The sequence below is a fragment of the Watersipora subatra genome, chromosome 4 (assembly GCF_963576615.1).
Source record: "Watersipora subatra chromosome 4, tzWatSuba1.1, whole genome shotgun sequence".
Classification (NCBI taxonomy): domain Eukaryota; kingdom Metazoa; phylum Bryozoa; class Gymnolaemata; order Cheilostomatida; family Watersiporidae; genus Watersipora; species Watersipora subatra.
Genome location: NC_088711.1, coordinates 7,857,834 through 7,877,296, shown reverse-complemented (window position 1 = coordinate 7,877,296; position 19,463 = coordinate 7,857,834). Strand labels below are relative to the sequence as shown.

General features: G+C 35.3%; 1 protein-coding gene across 3 annotated transcripts in view; it reads right to left on the bottom strand.

The window, feature by feature from the left end:
- Positions 1-41: 41 nt before the first annotated feature.
- The window catches only part of LOC137393260 (protein tweety homolog 3-like), a 34,030-nt gene continuing 14,608 nt past the window's right edge, over positions 42-19,463 (bottom strand). The window contains exons 7-15 of one of the 3 annotated variants that reach the window (XM_068079721.1): positions 18,937-19,073; positions 13,823-13,881; positions 9,570-9,656; positions 7,849-7,988; positions 4,224-4,322; positions 3,834-3,899; positions 2,932-3,018; positions 2,384-2,492; positions 42-829 (exon numbers count right to left, since the gene is read on the bottom strand). In XM_068079721.1, the coding sequence (XP_067935822.1) occupies positions 710-829; positions 2,384-2,492; positions 2,932-3,018; positions 3,834-3,899; positions 4,224-4,322; positions 7,849-7,988; positions 9,570-9,656; positions 13,823-13,881; positions 18,937-19,073 (904 nt within the window). In that variant the 3' untranslated portion in view covers positions 42-709. The remainder of the gene's footprint in view (positions 830-2,383; positions 2,493-2,931; positions 3,019-3,833; positions 3,900-4,223; positions 4,323-7,848; positions 7,989-9,569; positions 9,657-13,822; positions 13,882-18,936; positions 19,074-19,463) is intronic. The other 2 variants (XM_068079722.1, XM_068079723.1) reach the window with 2 other exon arrangements.

Here is a 19,463-nt window from a genome sequence, read left to right as displayed (position 1 = left end):
GATTGATAGAACGTGGTGGGAATCCACTAACAAATGAATGATGGAGTCTTAGTTAAACATGTATTGCATAACCTACTGATTACAGAAGGACACGGTAAAACCAGCAAAACAAATCATAAAATAACCAATCCCATGGAAATTCATGTCTGAAGTATTTGATTGAATATATCACGTTATTATAACTATGCACAGATCCTGTTGGTTCACGATAAAGCGGATGCTTGTAATAGACCATATCTGAAACTAATTATGTACGGTCATGCCGTGTACCAAGTCGTGTACTTGTATGTACCAAGTCATGCCGCGCCACAAACTTTTAACAATAGATAACATGAACAGCATTTATACACAGTGAAAGAGTAGTATACATGTTGCACACATAACAAGCATTTGTTACGAGAATATCCGTCATTGTTAAAGCCATAAGTGTCAGTTACTGCTATGCATAATAACAACGGTGCATCATGCATTCATTGGTAAATAAAAGTGCAACAATAAAAGAGCAAAAAATGATTGACAAGTGCCTGTAGCAGGTTTACCTGCGCCATAGGTTCAGCCCTACTTTTAATGTTGAATGCAACCTAATAGATAATTAGGGGTACCATATTGGTATAATAAAAATGTATTTAGTAGGAGCAATATCTCATTGAATGTGCTCTGATTAGTAAAAAGCTACATATATTTCACTGCCAATTAAGGTAGAAGGCAGTTATGTGCGGAAGGTGTTGCTGTTGCGGTTCAGATCATTGCTGGCAGCAGGCACCCGCGTATTACTGTCCAATGTTCCATTGTTCCCATATGTGCTATAGAAGTCCTTGTGGTTCTGATACTACAAAATATAAATCTCAACAATCATGTGAACCACAGTACTTGTCAGTTTTTAATTGAAATATGATAATGGTAAAACACTTAACTAGTTGATAGTGGAACTTTAAAATTTGAACAAGCCATTTTGCAAGCAGAGTACATGATAGCTGCATCATGTCGCTGTCTTATGGTACTTCAACAAGCACCAACATCACTCCACCGAGATGTCACTATCTTATGGTACTTCAACAAGCACCAACATCACTCCACCGAGATGTCGCTCTCTTATGGTACTCCAACAAGCGCGAACATCACTCCACCGAAAAAACTACTGAAACTAGCGATTACACTTGAAGTAAACAGAGTTAAACCTAGTTAAACCTCCACTAGTTATCACCTCAGCTTACAGATTTTCAAAAATATGTGAAATTTAAGCATATATCAGAGATCACGCCCAATCTAATTTTTAAAACTTCAAGCATCACAATTTCGTACGCGAAGGTGAAGAGGTTGATGGAATGCAAAAAATGTAAACTGAATACAAATTATATAAGCTCTTTAAGTAAACTATGCCGCATTTCTCTATCATTAACTGCAAACATCGCCATCACTGATTCATTTAGTTTTATACATTATTAAATAATTTTATAAAATGTAATTTTCTACTTATGCTGTATGTAAACGCATATTTTAAACGCATATCGCGGGTTTGTGGGTTGTAGGACATATTAAAAAATCATGTTGTACAGCCAGGTACACAAGAAGTCATTTCATACCATGATTCGCTTTGTATGACAAAACTGTCATACCGTAAGTTGGAGTAAATATTCCCACAACAATACAACGTAAATTATTAAATGTTTTCCGCAACATGAAATTTTTAGCAATTACATAGTGCTAGAAAAGAATTCGTTATATAAAATTAGCAATAGAGATAAACGGTATAACTTGCTTTCACATAGACAAGGTAAAGTCTAAACTATCTTTATTTATATACTGCTTGTTATTTTTTTAAATTTGGTTTTTAGCTGTTCACTTTCACATTCGACGCAGCAATTTTTCCAACAAGTTTTAAACGTATGTTGAAAATTACTTCGGATATAGAGTCAAGTATTTGTCAAGTAGACTTTACACTGTATGTTAAAAATTTGTATATTGAGGTGATCGTATGTAGGGGTTTAACTGTATTCTTACTAGTATCTTTGCTTCAATATGACAGATTTAACCTACTAAGCAAATCCTAGAACAAACTTTATACGAAGATGTTAGAAAGTAGTAATTTGTGATCACTGCAATGCATCACTTATCTGAGTCTATTATTTGTTAGTTAACACTTATACGAATATTCTAAAAAACTTAATACAAAAACTACAAGTTTCTGCGCCATTGTCTACCGGATAATTGCAAACATACTCCAAGAACAAATTATCAAAAAAATTTATAAGCACATGGCAGTTTATTGAATGGGTAGTTTTCTGCTGTAAAAACTTCAAGAGTCATGCATCAACAGTCATCTAGTTTGTCTAAACATGGCTATACAGCGCCAAGGAACACATGAGGTCCGAATTTAACTCACCGCTGGTGGTGGAGAGCTGCGGGGAGGAGCCGATGGCTGCGGGTCATCAGAGGCACTAGTTGTTGCCACCACTCTAGTATTATCATCATTGGTTGAAATTTGAGAGAATCTGCAAAATATGATTGCGTGGCAAGTGATTATGGAGCAAATACGTCTTCGGTCTGTGATAAACACCAGACTCGTGCTTCTTTCTTGTCTACTCGCTGGTTTAGGAGTGGCCAATGGCAAAGAAATATGTTGTAATAATGATTACGAAATCCTTCATGGTATGAAGACTCACTATTCAATAGTGTTAACAGCAAAACTAGATCCTCACTATATAAAGCTTAAATTATTACTATGGAGCATACCAGAAACGTTTTCAACTATCAAATCCCTAATAAAATCAATGAGTCAAGTACAGCGCTGAGCACAATTGCCGTAAATGCACTTATTGGCTATGAAAGACAGAACTTAGCAGATTAATTATCAATTTATAAAAGCTGTTGTTTGCTGACCTAATGATATACCATGTTTTCAAGTGTGGTAAAGCAACATGGCATAGTTACCTATAATAGAGGGGATTGTCACTGCGAGTATTTTCACCACGACTTTGGAAATCATTGTCCTGTGAGTCAACCTCAAAGTATGCTCTCCTATCAACCAAACAAGGAGGGCTCAGTGCAATACATGCAGATAGTCAGAGTAAGCGGGGAATTAGGTTAAATTATAGGAAATTGTTGCTTTGATTGTCTTATCCTTAGCTACCTCTATCTGAGCAAAGAATGTGCAAAAATATTCACAATCACCGCTTCTAATACTTAATTTAACTAATACACCAGCTCAGCCTGTTTTGAAATGTTAAACATCATCTTTAGAATAGTGCAACTATGCTATATTGCCGATATTTAAATAGAGAAACCTTAAATATTAGAAATTAAATGCTACGTATTAAAAAGGTTTAGGCCAATGGTCAAAAGAATATAGCAGTAGTCAACAAGTTCTTGAGTAATGCTGTTATTAACAGATAATCAAATACATATGCAAACAGTGAAAAATACTGTCTTGCTGCGTCAAGTGTGTACTTTTCAGTTTTTCACAAAAATAGCAGTAAAATGTTTGCTTTGGACCATATTCTAAAGCTGAATTTTTACAAATAGTTGTGTGAAAAATTGTACGGATAGCCAAATTGAACTTTCTGAAAAAATGACAAATGATAAGCATGGAGTCATCCATCACCGAGTGATACCATGTAACGACATGCACTGAAATGTGATGCAATTGGGTAAAGTCAGACAGAAGTACAGCTCTTGAGCCCCTCTCCTATTAACGCATGCACAACCTCATGCTAAAGCAGCTTGAGGCTATTGGAAGCCGAAGAACATGAGAAGACAGAAAGGTAAACAACATGAACAAGGGATTCCATGCCTTCCTGAATACAATTCAGTCAGGTTTAGAACAGCCAAAATACCTGCGTCTACGAGAGACTGGCTGTGTCGTGACATTCAGCGCTGGTGCCTTTCTGCGTTGACTGCCACTGGTAGAGCATTAACTTGCTTTATTGTTAATTTATAGGCAATTGATTGACAAGAGAGTAACAGCATGCGATTGTCCATAAAACAAATCATAGTCTCGCCATAAGGAACAAAGCATAATTATACAAAAGATTGTAAAAAAGTAACAGCACACAAAAAATTACACGATTGACTATCAAAACTAGCAAGAGCCCGGATGAGTTGAAAAACTAAATACAAAATCAGGTTACTACAGCTGAAAATAAGGATTGCTAAACAACATACATGACAGAGTTAGAACATAATAGACAACGGTAAACAATGCCCGATATATGCAAATTAATCACCTGCTGCTGAAGCGTGCTGCCGCATGAAGGAGGAAGATGAGGACTATGATAAAGAGTCCAACCAGGGTAAAGCTTGCCAAGACTGCGACCTCAGCGAGTCTGCAAGAAGAATGAGGCTTGAACACACATGTACATGCACTATTATAGTATAGTTATATATAGTATATAGTATAGTTATATATATAGTAGATAGTATAGTTATATATATAGTATATATAGTTATATATATAGTATATAGTATAGTTATATATATAGTATATAGTATAGTTATATATATAGTAGATAGTATAGTTATATATATAGTATATAGTATAGTTATATATATAGTAGATAGTATAGTTATATATATATAGTATAGTTATATATATAGTATATAGTATAGTTATATATATAGTATAGTTATATGTATATAGTATATAGTATAGTTATATATATAGTATAATTAAATATATAGTATATAGTATAATTAAATATATAGTATATAGTATAGTTATATATATAGTATAGTTATATATATAGTATATAGTATAGTTATATATATAGTATAGTTATATATATAGTATATAGTATAGTTATATATATAGTATAGTTATATATATAGTATATAGTATAGTTATATATATAGTATAGTTGTTATATTGTTATATGAAAGAGTAAAGTGTAAGAAGACTAGCGGATATTTGTTGGACGATTAACTAAAAATATCTTACATGGCGTATAAATGTTAGTAATTTGAAGTCAAAAGACTTTAATGTATTGTCTAGCGCAATGAAGTATCGCTTCTATTTTTACATGTTCAACCACACACCCTTCAACAAGACTGCCTTCTAACTTACACAGCAATAAAGCAAACCGTTGTTATCCCAGGCAGCTGGCCTGTTCCAAAACAAGCCAGATCTCCCATAGATACTTAATGTGCATGAAAAAATTTTCTTCACGCCAATCAGATTTGAGTACTCTATCCCCATGTGATACAAGTGATTTGTAGACGATCATGCACACCCACTTATATAACTTGAGAAAAAACAGACATAATATGAAAGAAAATGGAATAACGCATAGGTTCATAGCACATTATTAAAATTAAACGAAGCCCTGTGAAAAGAGAGTTGTAGTTAAGCTGCGCTCGACTACAACTATTTGTATGATCATGGGTTCATACAATCAGCCAATTCTCCCCTGGCTACATCGATAATGTCAAGTGTTATTCAGCACTGCCCTTTAATTCTAAAACTGAGATTTTATTAGATCTTCTAAGGATCTTAAACAAGATGATAACTACACAAAACGAGATGGTAAATCAATGTTCTATGTTGGTAAGACTGATACTTTAAAAAACTAAAAACTTCTCAATTTTTGTAATATGCCAAGTTTGCTTTGATTTGTTACTTCATGCTTTGGCCTCTTTGACCACAGTGCAATGCTTCCCAAACCCTTTAGTTATAAGTTTGCCCCAGACAATACCTTAATAACTATGACAGGTGATATAACTCCGACTAGCAGTATAAAATCGATGAAAGCAGCAAGCAATATCGAAATGAGGTTTGTCAACACATAAAGGTATGATGTCAACACATAAAGGTATGATGCATTTGCTGATGCAACTTTTGCTAAGCAGCAAAAGGATAGCATTATTAACTGATTAATTGATTCACTGATAATCAATTTAGAAATTCGTCCTTCACCACATCCTGCAAATAATGGAATAGCGCAATTTATATTTAGGACTATTTTTAGTATGTATTAAAGACTGGCGTTTATTTTGTATTTCAAACTGATAGTTTCTAATATACAGCTGAGAGTTGTTAGTGCAGCATGACCACTCGAGTTAGTTTAAACTAATAAAATTTTTGAATAAATTAAATTTTTAAAACAAAAATTAATTTAATTTCAAACGGTAAAGACAAATAAGAGGATCACTACTGAATATGTATAACTGCTAATAACTGCTAACGACTGCATAAAATGAATTTGTAAGGGTAAATAACAAGCAATAAACAACTAGAACTGGTTAGCAACAGTTAATATAACCAATGTGCTTGGCAATTATACTTAAGCTTGCAAACATCTAAGTCGCATTACTTAAGTCTACATAAGTCATAAGTCCAATTACTTAGTATTAGTGAGTGCACAATCAGTATCATCCTAAAGTTTAGGAATTTAGGTTGTGGAATATAAAGGTGAGTGTACACACCGTCCACCCCCTTTAATGAAAAACCATGAGTAATAAAACTAAACTACAATGACTTTCAGATCAAGCATAACCAAAATGCTTAATTAAAGAGCAAGGAGATTATACAGAATAATTATACACTGTAATACAATCACTGGCTGAACAAGTGTAAAGGTCCAAACGCGATTTTATCGCGAGCGTCATGAGGGCGGAGATATCGCTGGCTGGCGGTTGCCTAAACACACTTGAGCGATTCACTAGCAAACGATATAATGGGCACGCTCACAAACTGCCAATAATATTCCGTATCATTAGTTTCTTCGGAGTTGTTAATAAATTTAGGTAAGTCAATATGGCGCCTTCTAGGCAACAACGTAAACAACTTCCGCTTTTGTTATTAAACCTACCTCACTTTCACGGATTGTACACGACAAGAAAACTTAAGAAAAAAACGGTTATTGTACTGTGATATTTTTAACTGTAATATTTTACAATTTTTATATTTATTTTATAGTAGTTTTTTATATTTAATATATTAAATATTTACTATTCTCGAGATGGTCAACCTGCACAACGATTGACTCCAAATGTTGGTTTTCAACTCGGATTTTTTGTAATTTTTGTTTGTTATGTCGTACAGGACTGGGAGTGCTTTTATTAAATTTATGAACAATTCAGTGTTCATTCTGAAGATGTTTCAATCGTAACAAAATAACAAATTGTCGCTGCTGTACTTTGGGGAACATCAATAAGAAATAATTACCCACCATAGAATTGAATTCTAGTAAAAACCAATCAATTGAAATGCATCTCGCTAGCGATAGAGCTGTGTAGAAAAAGTCTAGCGTTATCGCTCTGCATGAGCTCGCTGAGGGAGTTCTAGCGCAAATTAGCGCCACACAGCGCGATATCGCACTAAATATCGCCTAGGGTGTTTTCACCTTGAGTGATGCCTCGAGACAGCGCACTGCGCATAGTAAGACACTTTAAGTGTATGTGATGGGTTCTTTAGGATAGGAGGTTAAGATAGAGTAGCGAGCTGCTGTGACTCTCACAATACAGATGAAACTGAACAACTCACTTGAGATAAGCTATATCTAGCCTATTGCAGTCACACCGTGCGTCATATAATTTTCAATTTTTCTCCGCCAATTCACAAAGTAAAAAGGTATTATTTACTAAGTTCTCAATTATGTATACCAGCACTTGCAGAGTGACTGGATGACTGGAAATTAGTATGAGAAGAGCAAAGAGCCTATTAATTATTTTAATAAACACAGAATCGCTGGCTAGAATGGCATAACGGCTCAACACTATTATTCCTCATTGTGCAGCCATTCAAGTGATTGCAAGCTATTCAAGACAATTTTACATTTTTCTGATAAAACAGCAGTCCAATATCATGCGATAGGTTGCCAACATATAAACTAGGCACTCTAAACAGAGACTTACATAGAGGTGGAGCAAATGTTAGCGATAGCAGCCATGTAGCTCTCGTGTGCAGAAGTACAATCAGTAGTTGAGCTAAAGTCTACGAGTAGAAGCTTAACCTTGGTAATCATCTCCCTCGCTGCTGATATGTTCAGCAATACCTACAATGTAATTTATTTTACCTTGACCAAGAAATAGTACTGTTATTACAATATTACAAATATTTCTTGATAGGTTGCAAAAAATTACTGCAACTACTGCAGTAATTGTAAAAAGCATCTATAGACATTTGGCTGCAAGCTTGGTTGTAAATTGAGAGTTATCAGCTTGAGTATACCAGGAGTGCATAACTTCAAATAAGCATACGAAGTGTGCCAGGAAACTAAATCTTTTTAACATGATAAACTAAAAGAACACCTAAAATAAAGTCTAGCTTTTGGGGGACAAATCCTTACAATCTTTATTTCTGAGGATTATTACAGATAATCCTCAGAAACAATATTTCTTCTTTTCCATAATATATGTACATGAAACTACTCCACATCCGTTAACATTGCTATTATCGTATGTATAGAGGAACAATACAACTGGCAACTGTCATTAAGGCATTGATGGTGCTACCGAGACCAAGCAGATACCCCTCTGACAATGTCATAGAACCATTGTAAAAAAGGCAAGTAATTCAAAAACACTCGACACAAATCCAGCAATTCTATAGGAAAATCCGTTGTGCAGGAATAAAAAACGGTTGTAAATTAAACAAAAACGGCGCAGCTTTTACAATTTGTCACATGTGTAAAAAAGGCCAACAAAAGGAAACTTTAGGTTTGCATACATCTTAAAACTCGTCTGTTCAGAAAACCTCACATGACCAAACGATAAAAATATAAGTATTTACAAATAAAAATCAATATCGTAACATGGATAATATACTTAGGTTTATTCCTGTTTATGCTTAAACTACAAAAACTACCAAATTTCTATCATATCTAAATGTATAATTTGAAATGTTTAAATCTATAATATGAAAGATTTATAACCATTTTTTTATAACTTTTAAAAAGCCAGTCTTGTCAAATATTAAACTTACTGAACACTTTTTTCATATCTAAGCATGTTACTCCACCATTAGAACGATGATTATTTACCGAAGTCACCATAAGATGTTGCCTTTGTATAATTCGGTCTACATAACCTGATTTCTGAGTTGAATAAATAAACTTGCATACTTCTATATTATGCTATTACACTACAACCAACTATTAAACGTTTATAAATACTCAAACTTTAAACTAGACGATAAACTGAACCACGGGGCCTCTGCTGAAACTTGCGAATAGCAACTGCCACTCAATGCTTGCACAACGCCTACATGTAATGCAATGTTGTAACGCGAGACAAAAAAATTCTAAGGCAACCTGTCGGAGACTTGTGCCTCTATGGACCACGATTCTTTGCAAAGGAATAATGGGAAGATGATTCGGCCATGTACCTTCATTTTTTATTCACAAAGCTCATGCATGAAATACAAAGGCTCAAGCGCTTGAATCAATTGAATTGTATCATAGTTTCTGATGCAAAGATATTTTTGTAATAAGACCCGATGTGATACAACTCTGCTAGGTCAGCCAGCGTACATGTAACATGGGCGTGCATATAACATGTCGAGTCTGACACCACTGGTGACCCTTAGACAACTAATAAGTAAAATCAGTCTGTACTTTGAGCATTCTCATTCCTACCTCAGAGGCCAGCAAATCACCCTTACTCTCCATGCTGGCAAGAGAGCTGTCAGCCTCCTCTAATTGATGATGCACAGCTATTATAGCCTATAAACAACAGAAAGACTCTTTATTCCTGCAAAAACACCTAATTGCAAACACTATACACACATGTAGCAGCTTACGCAGGGGTAACATAAACTACAGCATGCCTACGCAAACATTTTAATGTATGGGGAGAGAACAGGTACTGCCAGTAAATGCTTAGAAGTTAAACGGAAGCTATTTATGGCAGGAATGATACTGACAGGTTTTAACAAGCCTATGTTTAAAAAGCTAAAGCCATGTCAAGAATAATCACTAATGGAGCCAAGAAATACATGAATCAAATATACAACCTTGACCAAGACGCCTTGTTGCCATTAGATTTTCATACCAACATATACAAGTGTATTCAATTTCATGGAATCCACCAGTTTTATGTGACGTAGCCCTTGTACCCCGAATAGAGAGTTTTATAGAAAAACTAAGGGCACAATGTCACACACTGTGTTGTGTGAAAGAGTTTACTTACCCTAGGACACTTATATTTCACTAGTATTTAGTTTCGTGAGTAGCATACAGAGTAAAATTTCGCTGCAACTTTATTTCGCAGCTCTGATGAGTGCGAAAATATAGTGATGTGAAAATAAATGCAGTGGAACAGACGTAATTAGATTCCTCAGGTTCAGTTCACCGAAAAGAAAAGATTTCAACTTAGGACTAGTTTGTAATTGTGAACCGCAGGTAGAATGGTGTGGATGAAATCGATAATGCAATTTGATCACTTGCTGCCATTTGTTTCTTGGACTATCAATAAACAAAGCTATTTAATTTCGCGTTTTCACTCGTTCGTTATAATAGTTTAAATTCGCACATGAAATTTTCGTGAGAGGATGACTCCGCGAAAACGCGAAAGTTAGATGATGCGAATACATAAGTGTCCTAGGGTAATCCTATAATCCCATGTTTCTTTTCTGCAATGTCTTGGAAGAGACTTTTTAGTCATGCTAACCAATAATCATAATATTGGTGTAGCAGGGTCCCATAGTTGTATTAGGTGACCATAGTGGAAAACCAAAGTCAAAAGTGACAAGAATTTACAGCTCATTGCAAAAAAGGGCAACTGCTGCTAAATTACTCAACTGTCAAAAATGTGTTTTATGGATGCACTTTTGGAATATATTGTACTTATTTCTAAAACAACACAAGGACCCAAGTAAAAACTACCAAAAACATCAGACACTTCCCTCTTACCAAAAGCTACAGGTGCACTAAATAATGATTGGCTAGGACTTCGCTAGTGATAAACCACACTGATCAGAACAACATATCACTATTTGATTGAAATGTTTTGCTTTACAGACAATCACATGAATTTCATTATAGCGATCAATCAAATAAAGATGCAATGACCAAACCAGCACTAGTTCAACAGACAGACACATAGTCAGCTTCACCTACAGTATTACTAACAATCCCTCTAGTCATTATGTGCATACGAAAGCAAAAGAGAGTCACTATCGATAATTTACTTCATTCATTCTATTTACTTGACAGTAAAAACAATGAGTAAAAAGTGTAGTTAAGAGTGCAGAAGCAAAAGTTGCGTTTACACAGCTAGTACTCTGCTAAGGTTACACATCATTAGAGATGCCCCAATTGTGTGGTATTGTTATCAGCACGGATACAGAGGCAGTGTTTATGGATCATTTATCTTTTTTTTAAATACATCACACATTCATATACTTTCTGCCTTTACCGCCAGTGATCATATAATAGTATCTTAGTCTGCCACACTAACGAATTTCATGAACAGCATGTTTTTATCCCTCATACGTGGACATTTAATGGATTTTTGACCAGTGCAATTATTGTAATTCATTCTTGAGCAACAGCACAATATTGAATCTATAGTTTTCTTGTATTAGAGAAGATGTTAATAATAGGGTTGGTATATTCACCATTTACGGCGATAAAGATTATTACAACCAATCACAGGCTAGGAATACTGCGTGATACTTCCATTTACTACCACCACAAAATTAAATTACTATATTACTATTTTATGTATCATATTATATTAAAATTTGTTTATAAATACAAAAAAATGAAATTTTTTAAATTTTTATAACAATTTGTAGTAGCTCTAATGCATATTATTTCCATCCTATATTATTGCTTTCCAGTGATATAGAAAATTTTTTAATTCAAATTATATTCTATTATTGTTTTCGGTAATAAAATTAACGCTCAACCATGCAACAAAAAGTTGTAGATGGGATTAGTTTTTAGTGAGAATCAATATCTGGATTGGTCAGTGCCTTTAGAATTAGAGCGTACCTATACACAGAGCGTACTTATACACAGAGCGTACCTACACACAAAGCGTACCTACACACAGAGCGTACCTACACACAGAGCGTACCTACACACAAAGCGTACCTACACACAGAGCGTACCTACACACAGAGCGTACCTACACACAGAGCGTACCTACACACAGAGCGTACCTACACACAGAGCGTACCTACACACAGAGCGTACCTACACACAGAGCGTACCTACACACAAAGCGTACCTACACACAGAGCGTACCTACACACAGAACGTACCTACACACAGAGCGTACCTACACACAGAGCGTACCTACACACAGAGCGTACCTACACACAGAGCGTACATACACCAAAATTCATAAGAAAACACGACTCAAAGGAAGAAAGCCAGTTTTACAGCAAATAACTGTTAATTTTTCCTTTAACCAAATACTGTTGATATAGCACTCAGTCTTAGAAATGTTAAAAAATGAACTGCTTGAAAGTTCTTTAGCTGTTCATCAGATATGAAATAAGTTTTTGTCACAAGCTCAAGGAGCAATTCAGTTTTTATGAATCCAAATACTTGGCAAGTTCCACTAACCTACGCTTAGTTCAATCCGAATTAATTTATCTAAATCTGTCGGTATGTTTGAGTCAAAACAATGAGGAGGGAATGGAGGGAACGTATTAATCGTGTTGTCCAGAACACTCGCTGGACAGTTCTATCAGAAAATAAGAAAAGCAACTCTAGGCGAGCAAAAGCAATTCTAGAGAGATAGTTTGAGAAAACTGACCAATAGCCTCAAGTCCGACTATAACATAAGAACTTCACAGATTTCACCCAAGAACAATGTTTTTTTATCTTGCGAATGAAGACGAGTCTTTATTTAGACTCCCTTTTATTCCTTCTTTGGTATTGCAGACTGTGTAATGTAATACGTCGGTATAATCATAACAAGAAGCGAGCTAGAAATTGGACTGTTTTAATATTTCAAGATTGGCTAGAATGAAAACTGTCAGATTTTTGTTAACATGTTTGAATAAAAAGATTAAACTCGTATCAGTGATATGCTTTGCTGATATTTGAAATGTTACAATAACATGGCTGGCAGCACCAATACAGACTGCAACAATCATAGACGGAATCTTTAACAATTTGCTACAGATGGAAATTGGCTTTGGTGAAAGAGTGCCTACATTTTAATCAGTATGCAAGGTTGTTGCTTGACCAATATCATGAAACCATAGACTAATATCATGAAACCATAGACATCATGTTATGATAATATTGGATACGAGAGATGCAGGCGCTGTTGGTGCTCACATACACGTATGACTATAAAATAGATTTGTTCATGATGCTCACAAAAACAAATTTGAGCACCAGTTAGGTTTTAAGGACTTAAACTGAGTAACGTCAAATATCAACTTACGACCCTATCTACATAAATTTAGATCAAATCGGAAACAATTTCCAACAAATAATGTTCGGGGTTTCTCAAAACATTGCTGTCTTGTAACTCAGTTTGCATTGTTTGGTTCTAAGTTGCTTGAATAATACCAGGCAGTGCTTACTACCTCCCTATCTTCGATTTAAACAGCTGAATCCCTAGAAGACTAGAGTGAGTGGCGCGGTGAAAAAAAGAGGCAACGCTTTTCTTAGAATCAATGATTAATCAGCTGAAATATCATTACTTATTTCCAGATGTAAAACAAATTAAACGATACGTAATGCATTCTTACATAAATATTTGGTCCAACATATGATGGTCTTAACATGAGAATAAAATGTTGGAAAGGATAAACTTTGTACGTGAAGGTTTGACAGTATGAATACTCAATGAAAAGCTTTGTGTAGCTTTAATGAATATGTAAATACAATCAGTGTTATGCATAAAGCTGTAACCAATTTACCTCATTTGAAGAGTTGGTGGGACCTTTGCATTCTAGGTAACGTATCACACCTGCTGCGACTGCAACAAACAAAGGGCGCTATACATCTTGCTGCAAATCAATTTTGCAATAGCTAGCTGTGATAGTTATTCTCACTACCACTCCCTCATTACTAGCTTGACAATTCTGAACCAAAAGGTTATTTTCTCATTTCGTAATTAAAAATTTAATTTAAGTTCATCATTTAAAAATTGACCTAATTGGAACCCAAATGTGCCAACAATGGCCTCTGTGTAAACACACATATGAGCATTTTCTAACAATTTATTCTTTCAATTCTAAACAAAAAGATATTGAGAGATTATTATGTATTTAAGAAGCAATTATCCAGTTTGTTTACAGACAATTACAGCTACACACTGGATAGTTGCGAATGACACTCAACAATTTATAAAACTTGCAGGAAGTCAAGCGAGTATTGTGCAAAACTTCTCATCTAATATCAACTGATTAAAGGGTTCATAGAAGGTCGGCATGCTATTAGCAGATATCATTGCTTTGATTTTTAATTGAAGAATATGTTTGGTATGCAAGTACAGTCAACTCAGTAACCTTCGTAACCCGAAGTCCACTGGTTTTTTCGCCTTACGATGCGGAACATAAAGTTTTTCCGGCCACTCATTACGACATTTTCCTAACCATACGAAATCAACAAAAATGTCTCTCAGAATTTAAATTTAGCCGACGGTGTGCTGCGTACATCAGAGTCACGCAGATGTCGATATACTATTCGCCAAAATCCCTCCCACAACACCTGAAGAATACTCTCTCAGTTCAGCATTCTTCGTGTGTCACGAAGGCTTGATCTTGCGTGAGTAAAATGATATCGAATTTAATATGCATTTTAGTGTTTAATGTAATATTTACTATAAATTTTAAGTTAGTAAAGTTAATATATACTATTTTGGTACTAATTTTTAATATGTACAGCACACATAGAATTTTGATGTTTTTACTGGGGAGTGGGTGCTTGCATTAGATAATTACATATGTGTTCCTATACCCCTCTATACAACATTTTCGCCTTACAATCCTAACACCAAAATGAATTATGTAGTATAGCAGGGGTCCACTGTACAGCGCTTCCCTACTCAAAATGCTATTTGTGCTAGAGTCACATCCATGGTTCCATGACATGCCTGATACCGTGTCGCTAATAATTGACCTAATATGTGTCGTGGTCACAGAAACCATGGCTAAGTCGCAAATCACGAAGTTGAGTTATACGACTTTGAAGTTGCACCAACTGAATTTATAATATTGGTAACGATTTTTGTAACACGTGCATCTGGACCAATCAAAGAGTGATCTTTCTGAATCTGAAGTCAGTTTAGCCAAGAGAAGTCTTTAACTCTCGGAAAAACCCCCTTAAAACCGTTGCTATGCTAAACAGGAAGTACTGAAAAATGGCGTCCGATAAATATAATCATTTCTTTTTTGCCGATTTTAAAGCTATTTCTGACATTATGGACCCTTATAATGAGTACTTTGGTATTCCAACTGATGCCAAAAGCAGCGAAAGTAAAGGGAATTACGATGATATTTTCCTTACGATTCTTACAAGATTATTACAATATTTAATTATAAGAATAATTATTCGATTTTATAAGATTGTTATCAGATTTAATTATAAGAATAATTATTCGAATTTCCAAGATCGAAGTATATAGTGACCGATGGTGTGCAATATGTTATTGTTGTTATTTTTCTAAAGATTTTGTTGATGATTTGGTTGTGCCTGATATCGCGGTACTGCAAAGCTGTTTTTAATATCTAGAAAATTAAGTAATACATTCTCTTATAAATATACAGCTATTGCTATGAAAACCAGCTGAAATCTGTTTGGATTTTTAAATTTAGCATAATTTTTTGGATATAAATACAGAAATCTAGATGAATATTACAACTTTTTGATATTGGTTGCTATGACGTTTTGAAATGTAAACAAAATTGTGCATTGGTTTTCGTTTCTCAAACTTTAACACCAGTTTTCTCAGAACTATGTTTTCGCACTAATGGTAAACGTGCATTCAGTTTATTGACCATAAAATCTGTTGTAATAAAGCTAGAATCAAAATTTTTTGCAAAATAACTGAGAATTTTCTCCTTCTGCTAATGTAGATAACTCCAAATCTTACAATCCCGACTTAACCATGGTTTCTGTGATCATGACCCATATGGTCAATTATTAGCGACAGTCTTGTAAGGCATACCAGCATTCAGAACTGCTCAAGTCGACATAAAAACGACGGAAGCGTGAAAATGTTTAAAATGGAATAGCTGCACGACATTTTCATGAGCATTATTGGCAAGTGCCGTTCCCATCATTGGCATCACATGAAAGATTCGATAAAGATTTGCGAGTAGAAAAACTCACAGATTTCTGCCTTTTCCATGATGAGGATGACTTGCGGATTGACTCAGACTTGCGCATTACGGGCGTCATGGAAACATAGTGATAGATTCAATTGTCTCACCTAATGTATCTTATGAGACATGTTCTAGTGTTTGAGAATCATCAGTTTGTTGGTAGATGGTAAAGGTTTGCTAATTGAATTATCTGTGTTTGCTTATCATTTAAACACATCTCTATCAGAGATATTGCTTAGAACTATGATGCCGACATTCTTTTGTGAATATATGTTACAGGTGCTTCTAGACTTTCTACCCTAGAGTGGCAGGTGTAACAAAATACCCAAAGAATGGAATACATGATGAGCATTCATTTAGTACATTGTATGCCCGCACACCTGGAGTTGCCCTCTACATCCCGTCTTCAGCGATAGGTGACTGACCCAAAAATTACTCTCTTGACGACCAGCCAATGAGTCCAATAAAACATGTATATCATAGACTGAACAAATTTGTTATAAGAAAACTATTGGGTTATCATGGCCTAGAAACATTCAAATTCAAGTATTTATAAAGATTTCAGCTCATGGCCTATAATGCTGTATCGCTGAGGATGTGCTTAGCAACTGTCAATGAACCCTACCTGACTCTGTTATCATGTATCTTTGCGTGTACCAATCAAGGAAAAATTACCATAATTCCCCCGAAAGTCTGAGGGTATGTAATTAGAATGTCTCATGGTAGCCCAATCAGTACTCAGGGAATCCTAAAGCACACTTAATTACATATTTTTAACAAAACAATTATAGGGTTAATAGAACTATTTTGACTCATTGGCTAGTAAGCTCAGAGTTGTTGAGAAGGGACCAGATGAGCCTAAGGTGGATTACCCTCATAGCCTGAGGTGGATTCTCACACTTGAGGGCAGACCATACAAAGCCTCGAAGCCCTAGACCTTGGCCATGAGCGGCGTAGATAATAATGAATTGGCACCAGCAAGTCCTAGCTTGTTCGTGAGAGGGATGCATTATTCATTGACTCAGCACACATTACCGTCAAGAACAGTTCAAGCAAATGGTGAATAATTTATTTATAGTTCCTGCTGGGCTCTGTTCAGGTAAAAAATCTATTAACGGCATGCAGTTAAACGGAGTCTTCTATGTACAATCATACAATCACACTATTTCAGATGATTTAACGCAACAGATTTCTTGCGACTGGCTAAAATGTATACACATACTTGTATTTGGCTACGAATTGAAAAACATTTACGGGTCTCAATGAGTAATTTGATGAGGAAGATAGAGAATTGGGCGTTATTGTTAGAATGTGAATCATCGTTTATTAATGCTTCAACCAATCAAGGTCGACTCCCGGTGTAGTTTTTATGCTAGCAGTTTTGTAGAATATTTCAGTGGAATATTCGCACAGGCATAGATAATGTTTAGTGGCACTAACATGAGAAGCGGCTTTCAATGACAAACTCCGCCCACACATCGCTCGATTATTTTTCTTTTCAAAAGTTTACAAACTCCTTGATATTATCAGAAATAATCAAAAGAGAAATGTGAGAAGGTAGTTTTTCACATGCCTTGGCAATGATTTAGCTTTATTCAATCGGATAACTGTGAAATTCGGCTATCAGTGTTTGAATGATTGATCAATATGTAAGAACGGAATGCCGTCAATTCAATTGCTCTGAACAACAACCCGCAACTGTTCACCTATGTCGTCAAATAACTGGTCGAGATCGCATGTTTTCTGAGCTGCGGTTTACTATGTACATATATTTTAGTCAGTTACAAGAAAACCCATGCTTCAAACAACCTGAAAGGTAGTGATTTTATGTAAAAGACTCTCCTTAATGACATGGTGTTAACAGATTGTTTACTCTGAATATGGCTCAACAGGACCTTTAAAATGAATCGAAGCATCGACCCGGTAATCTTTCCGTATGCCTTTTAACTTTGTACTTGTGAGACTTAGTCCTAGTCCTACTTTTGTCCCAGCATATATACATATACATACATGTATAAACATCGTATGCTTCTCACTCACAAATGCAAGAAATTATAAGGTTTTTGGCAAAACGTAGGAGGTTACCAACAAAAATATATATACATAACAAAATAGCTGTTTGATAAGCAAATGTACCCGGCTGAAGTATGTAGAAACGAAAAAAACATTTCAGAACATTTCCAACCCTTTTTGTAAAATTTAACTTAATGGCCACATCACAAAATTTACATTAATAAAAAACTTATGACTGTTGAACCGATGATCTAAAGCATTGGAGTGAGGAGCTTCATCAATGCAGATCTATCGACATTGCCTCAGGTCAATCTCGTTTATTTGCCCTTTAACTGACTGAACAGACCGCACTTGTAATACTAAATATATTACCTAAACCGAGCAATTCCTACGCGCATAACACTGCATTCAACCTTTTACAAGCGCCTATGACGATAACGTTTAGTGCAGATTGGCTTTCAGCCCTGATCTTTTCATTCTATTGAAATAAATATAACAAGTAGAATAACTCACTAACAATATAGATGGAAGTGCTATTAGAATAAATTATAACGTAAAACACGCAAAAAATTTTCTCCCGCTACATCTTGCAATTCTCGTTACAACAACTTTAAAAGGTTTCTACGTTATGGATCTGAGGGTTGAGCTGTCTCCTCAAACTAAAGCAATAACTGCGATTATATAACAATTACCTTCAGGAGAGTCGCTGGCACCAGCGAAGTATGCAGGGGGATCTGTACAGAAGTCAGAACTAGCTACCACAAGACTAGCGTAAAGACCGGCGCCTACCCATACAAGCATTAGGTTGAATATGAAGATGGCCACACATCTGCAAGACAAAGGCTATTGATTAATATCTGACAGCACATAATTATGAGTGATGAGTCACCAGCTGAATGTTAATCCTAAAGGCACCCTAGTCTGGTGCTGGCCTAATGATAAAAGTACCCCCATGACTGTAACAGAAGTACCACCATGCTAGTAACAAAATCACTACCATGTTAGTTACAGAAGTACTACCATGGTAGTAACAGAAGTACCACCATGATAGTAATAGAAGTACCACCATGATAGTAACAGAAGTACGACCATGGTAGTAACAGAAGTACCACCATGATAGTAATAGAAGTACCACCATGATAGTAACAGAAGTACGACCATGGTAGTAACAGAAGTACCACCATGATAGTAAAAGAAGTACCACTATGATAGCAACAGA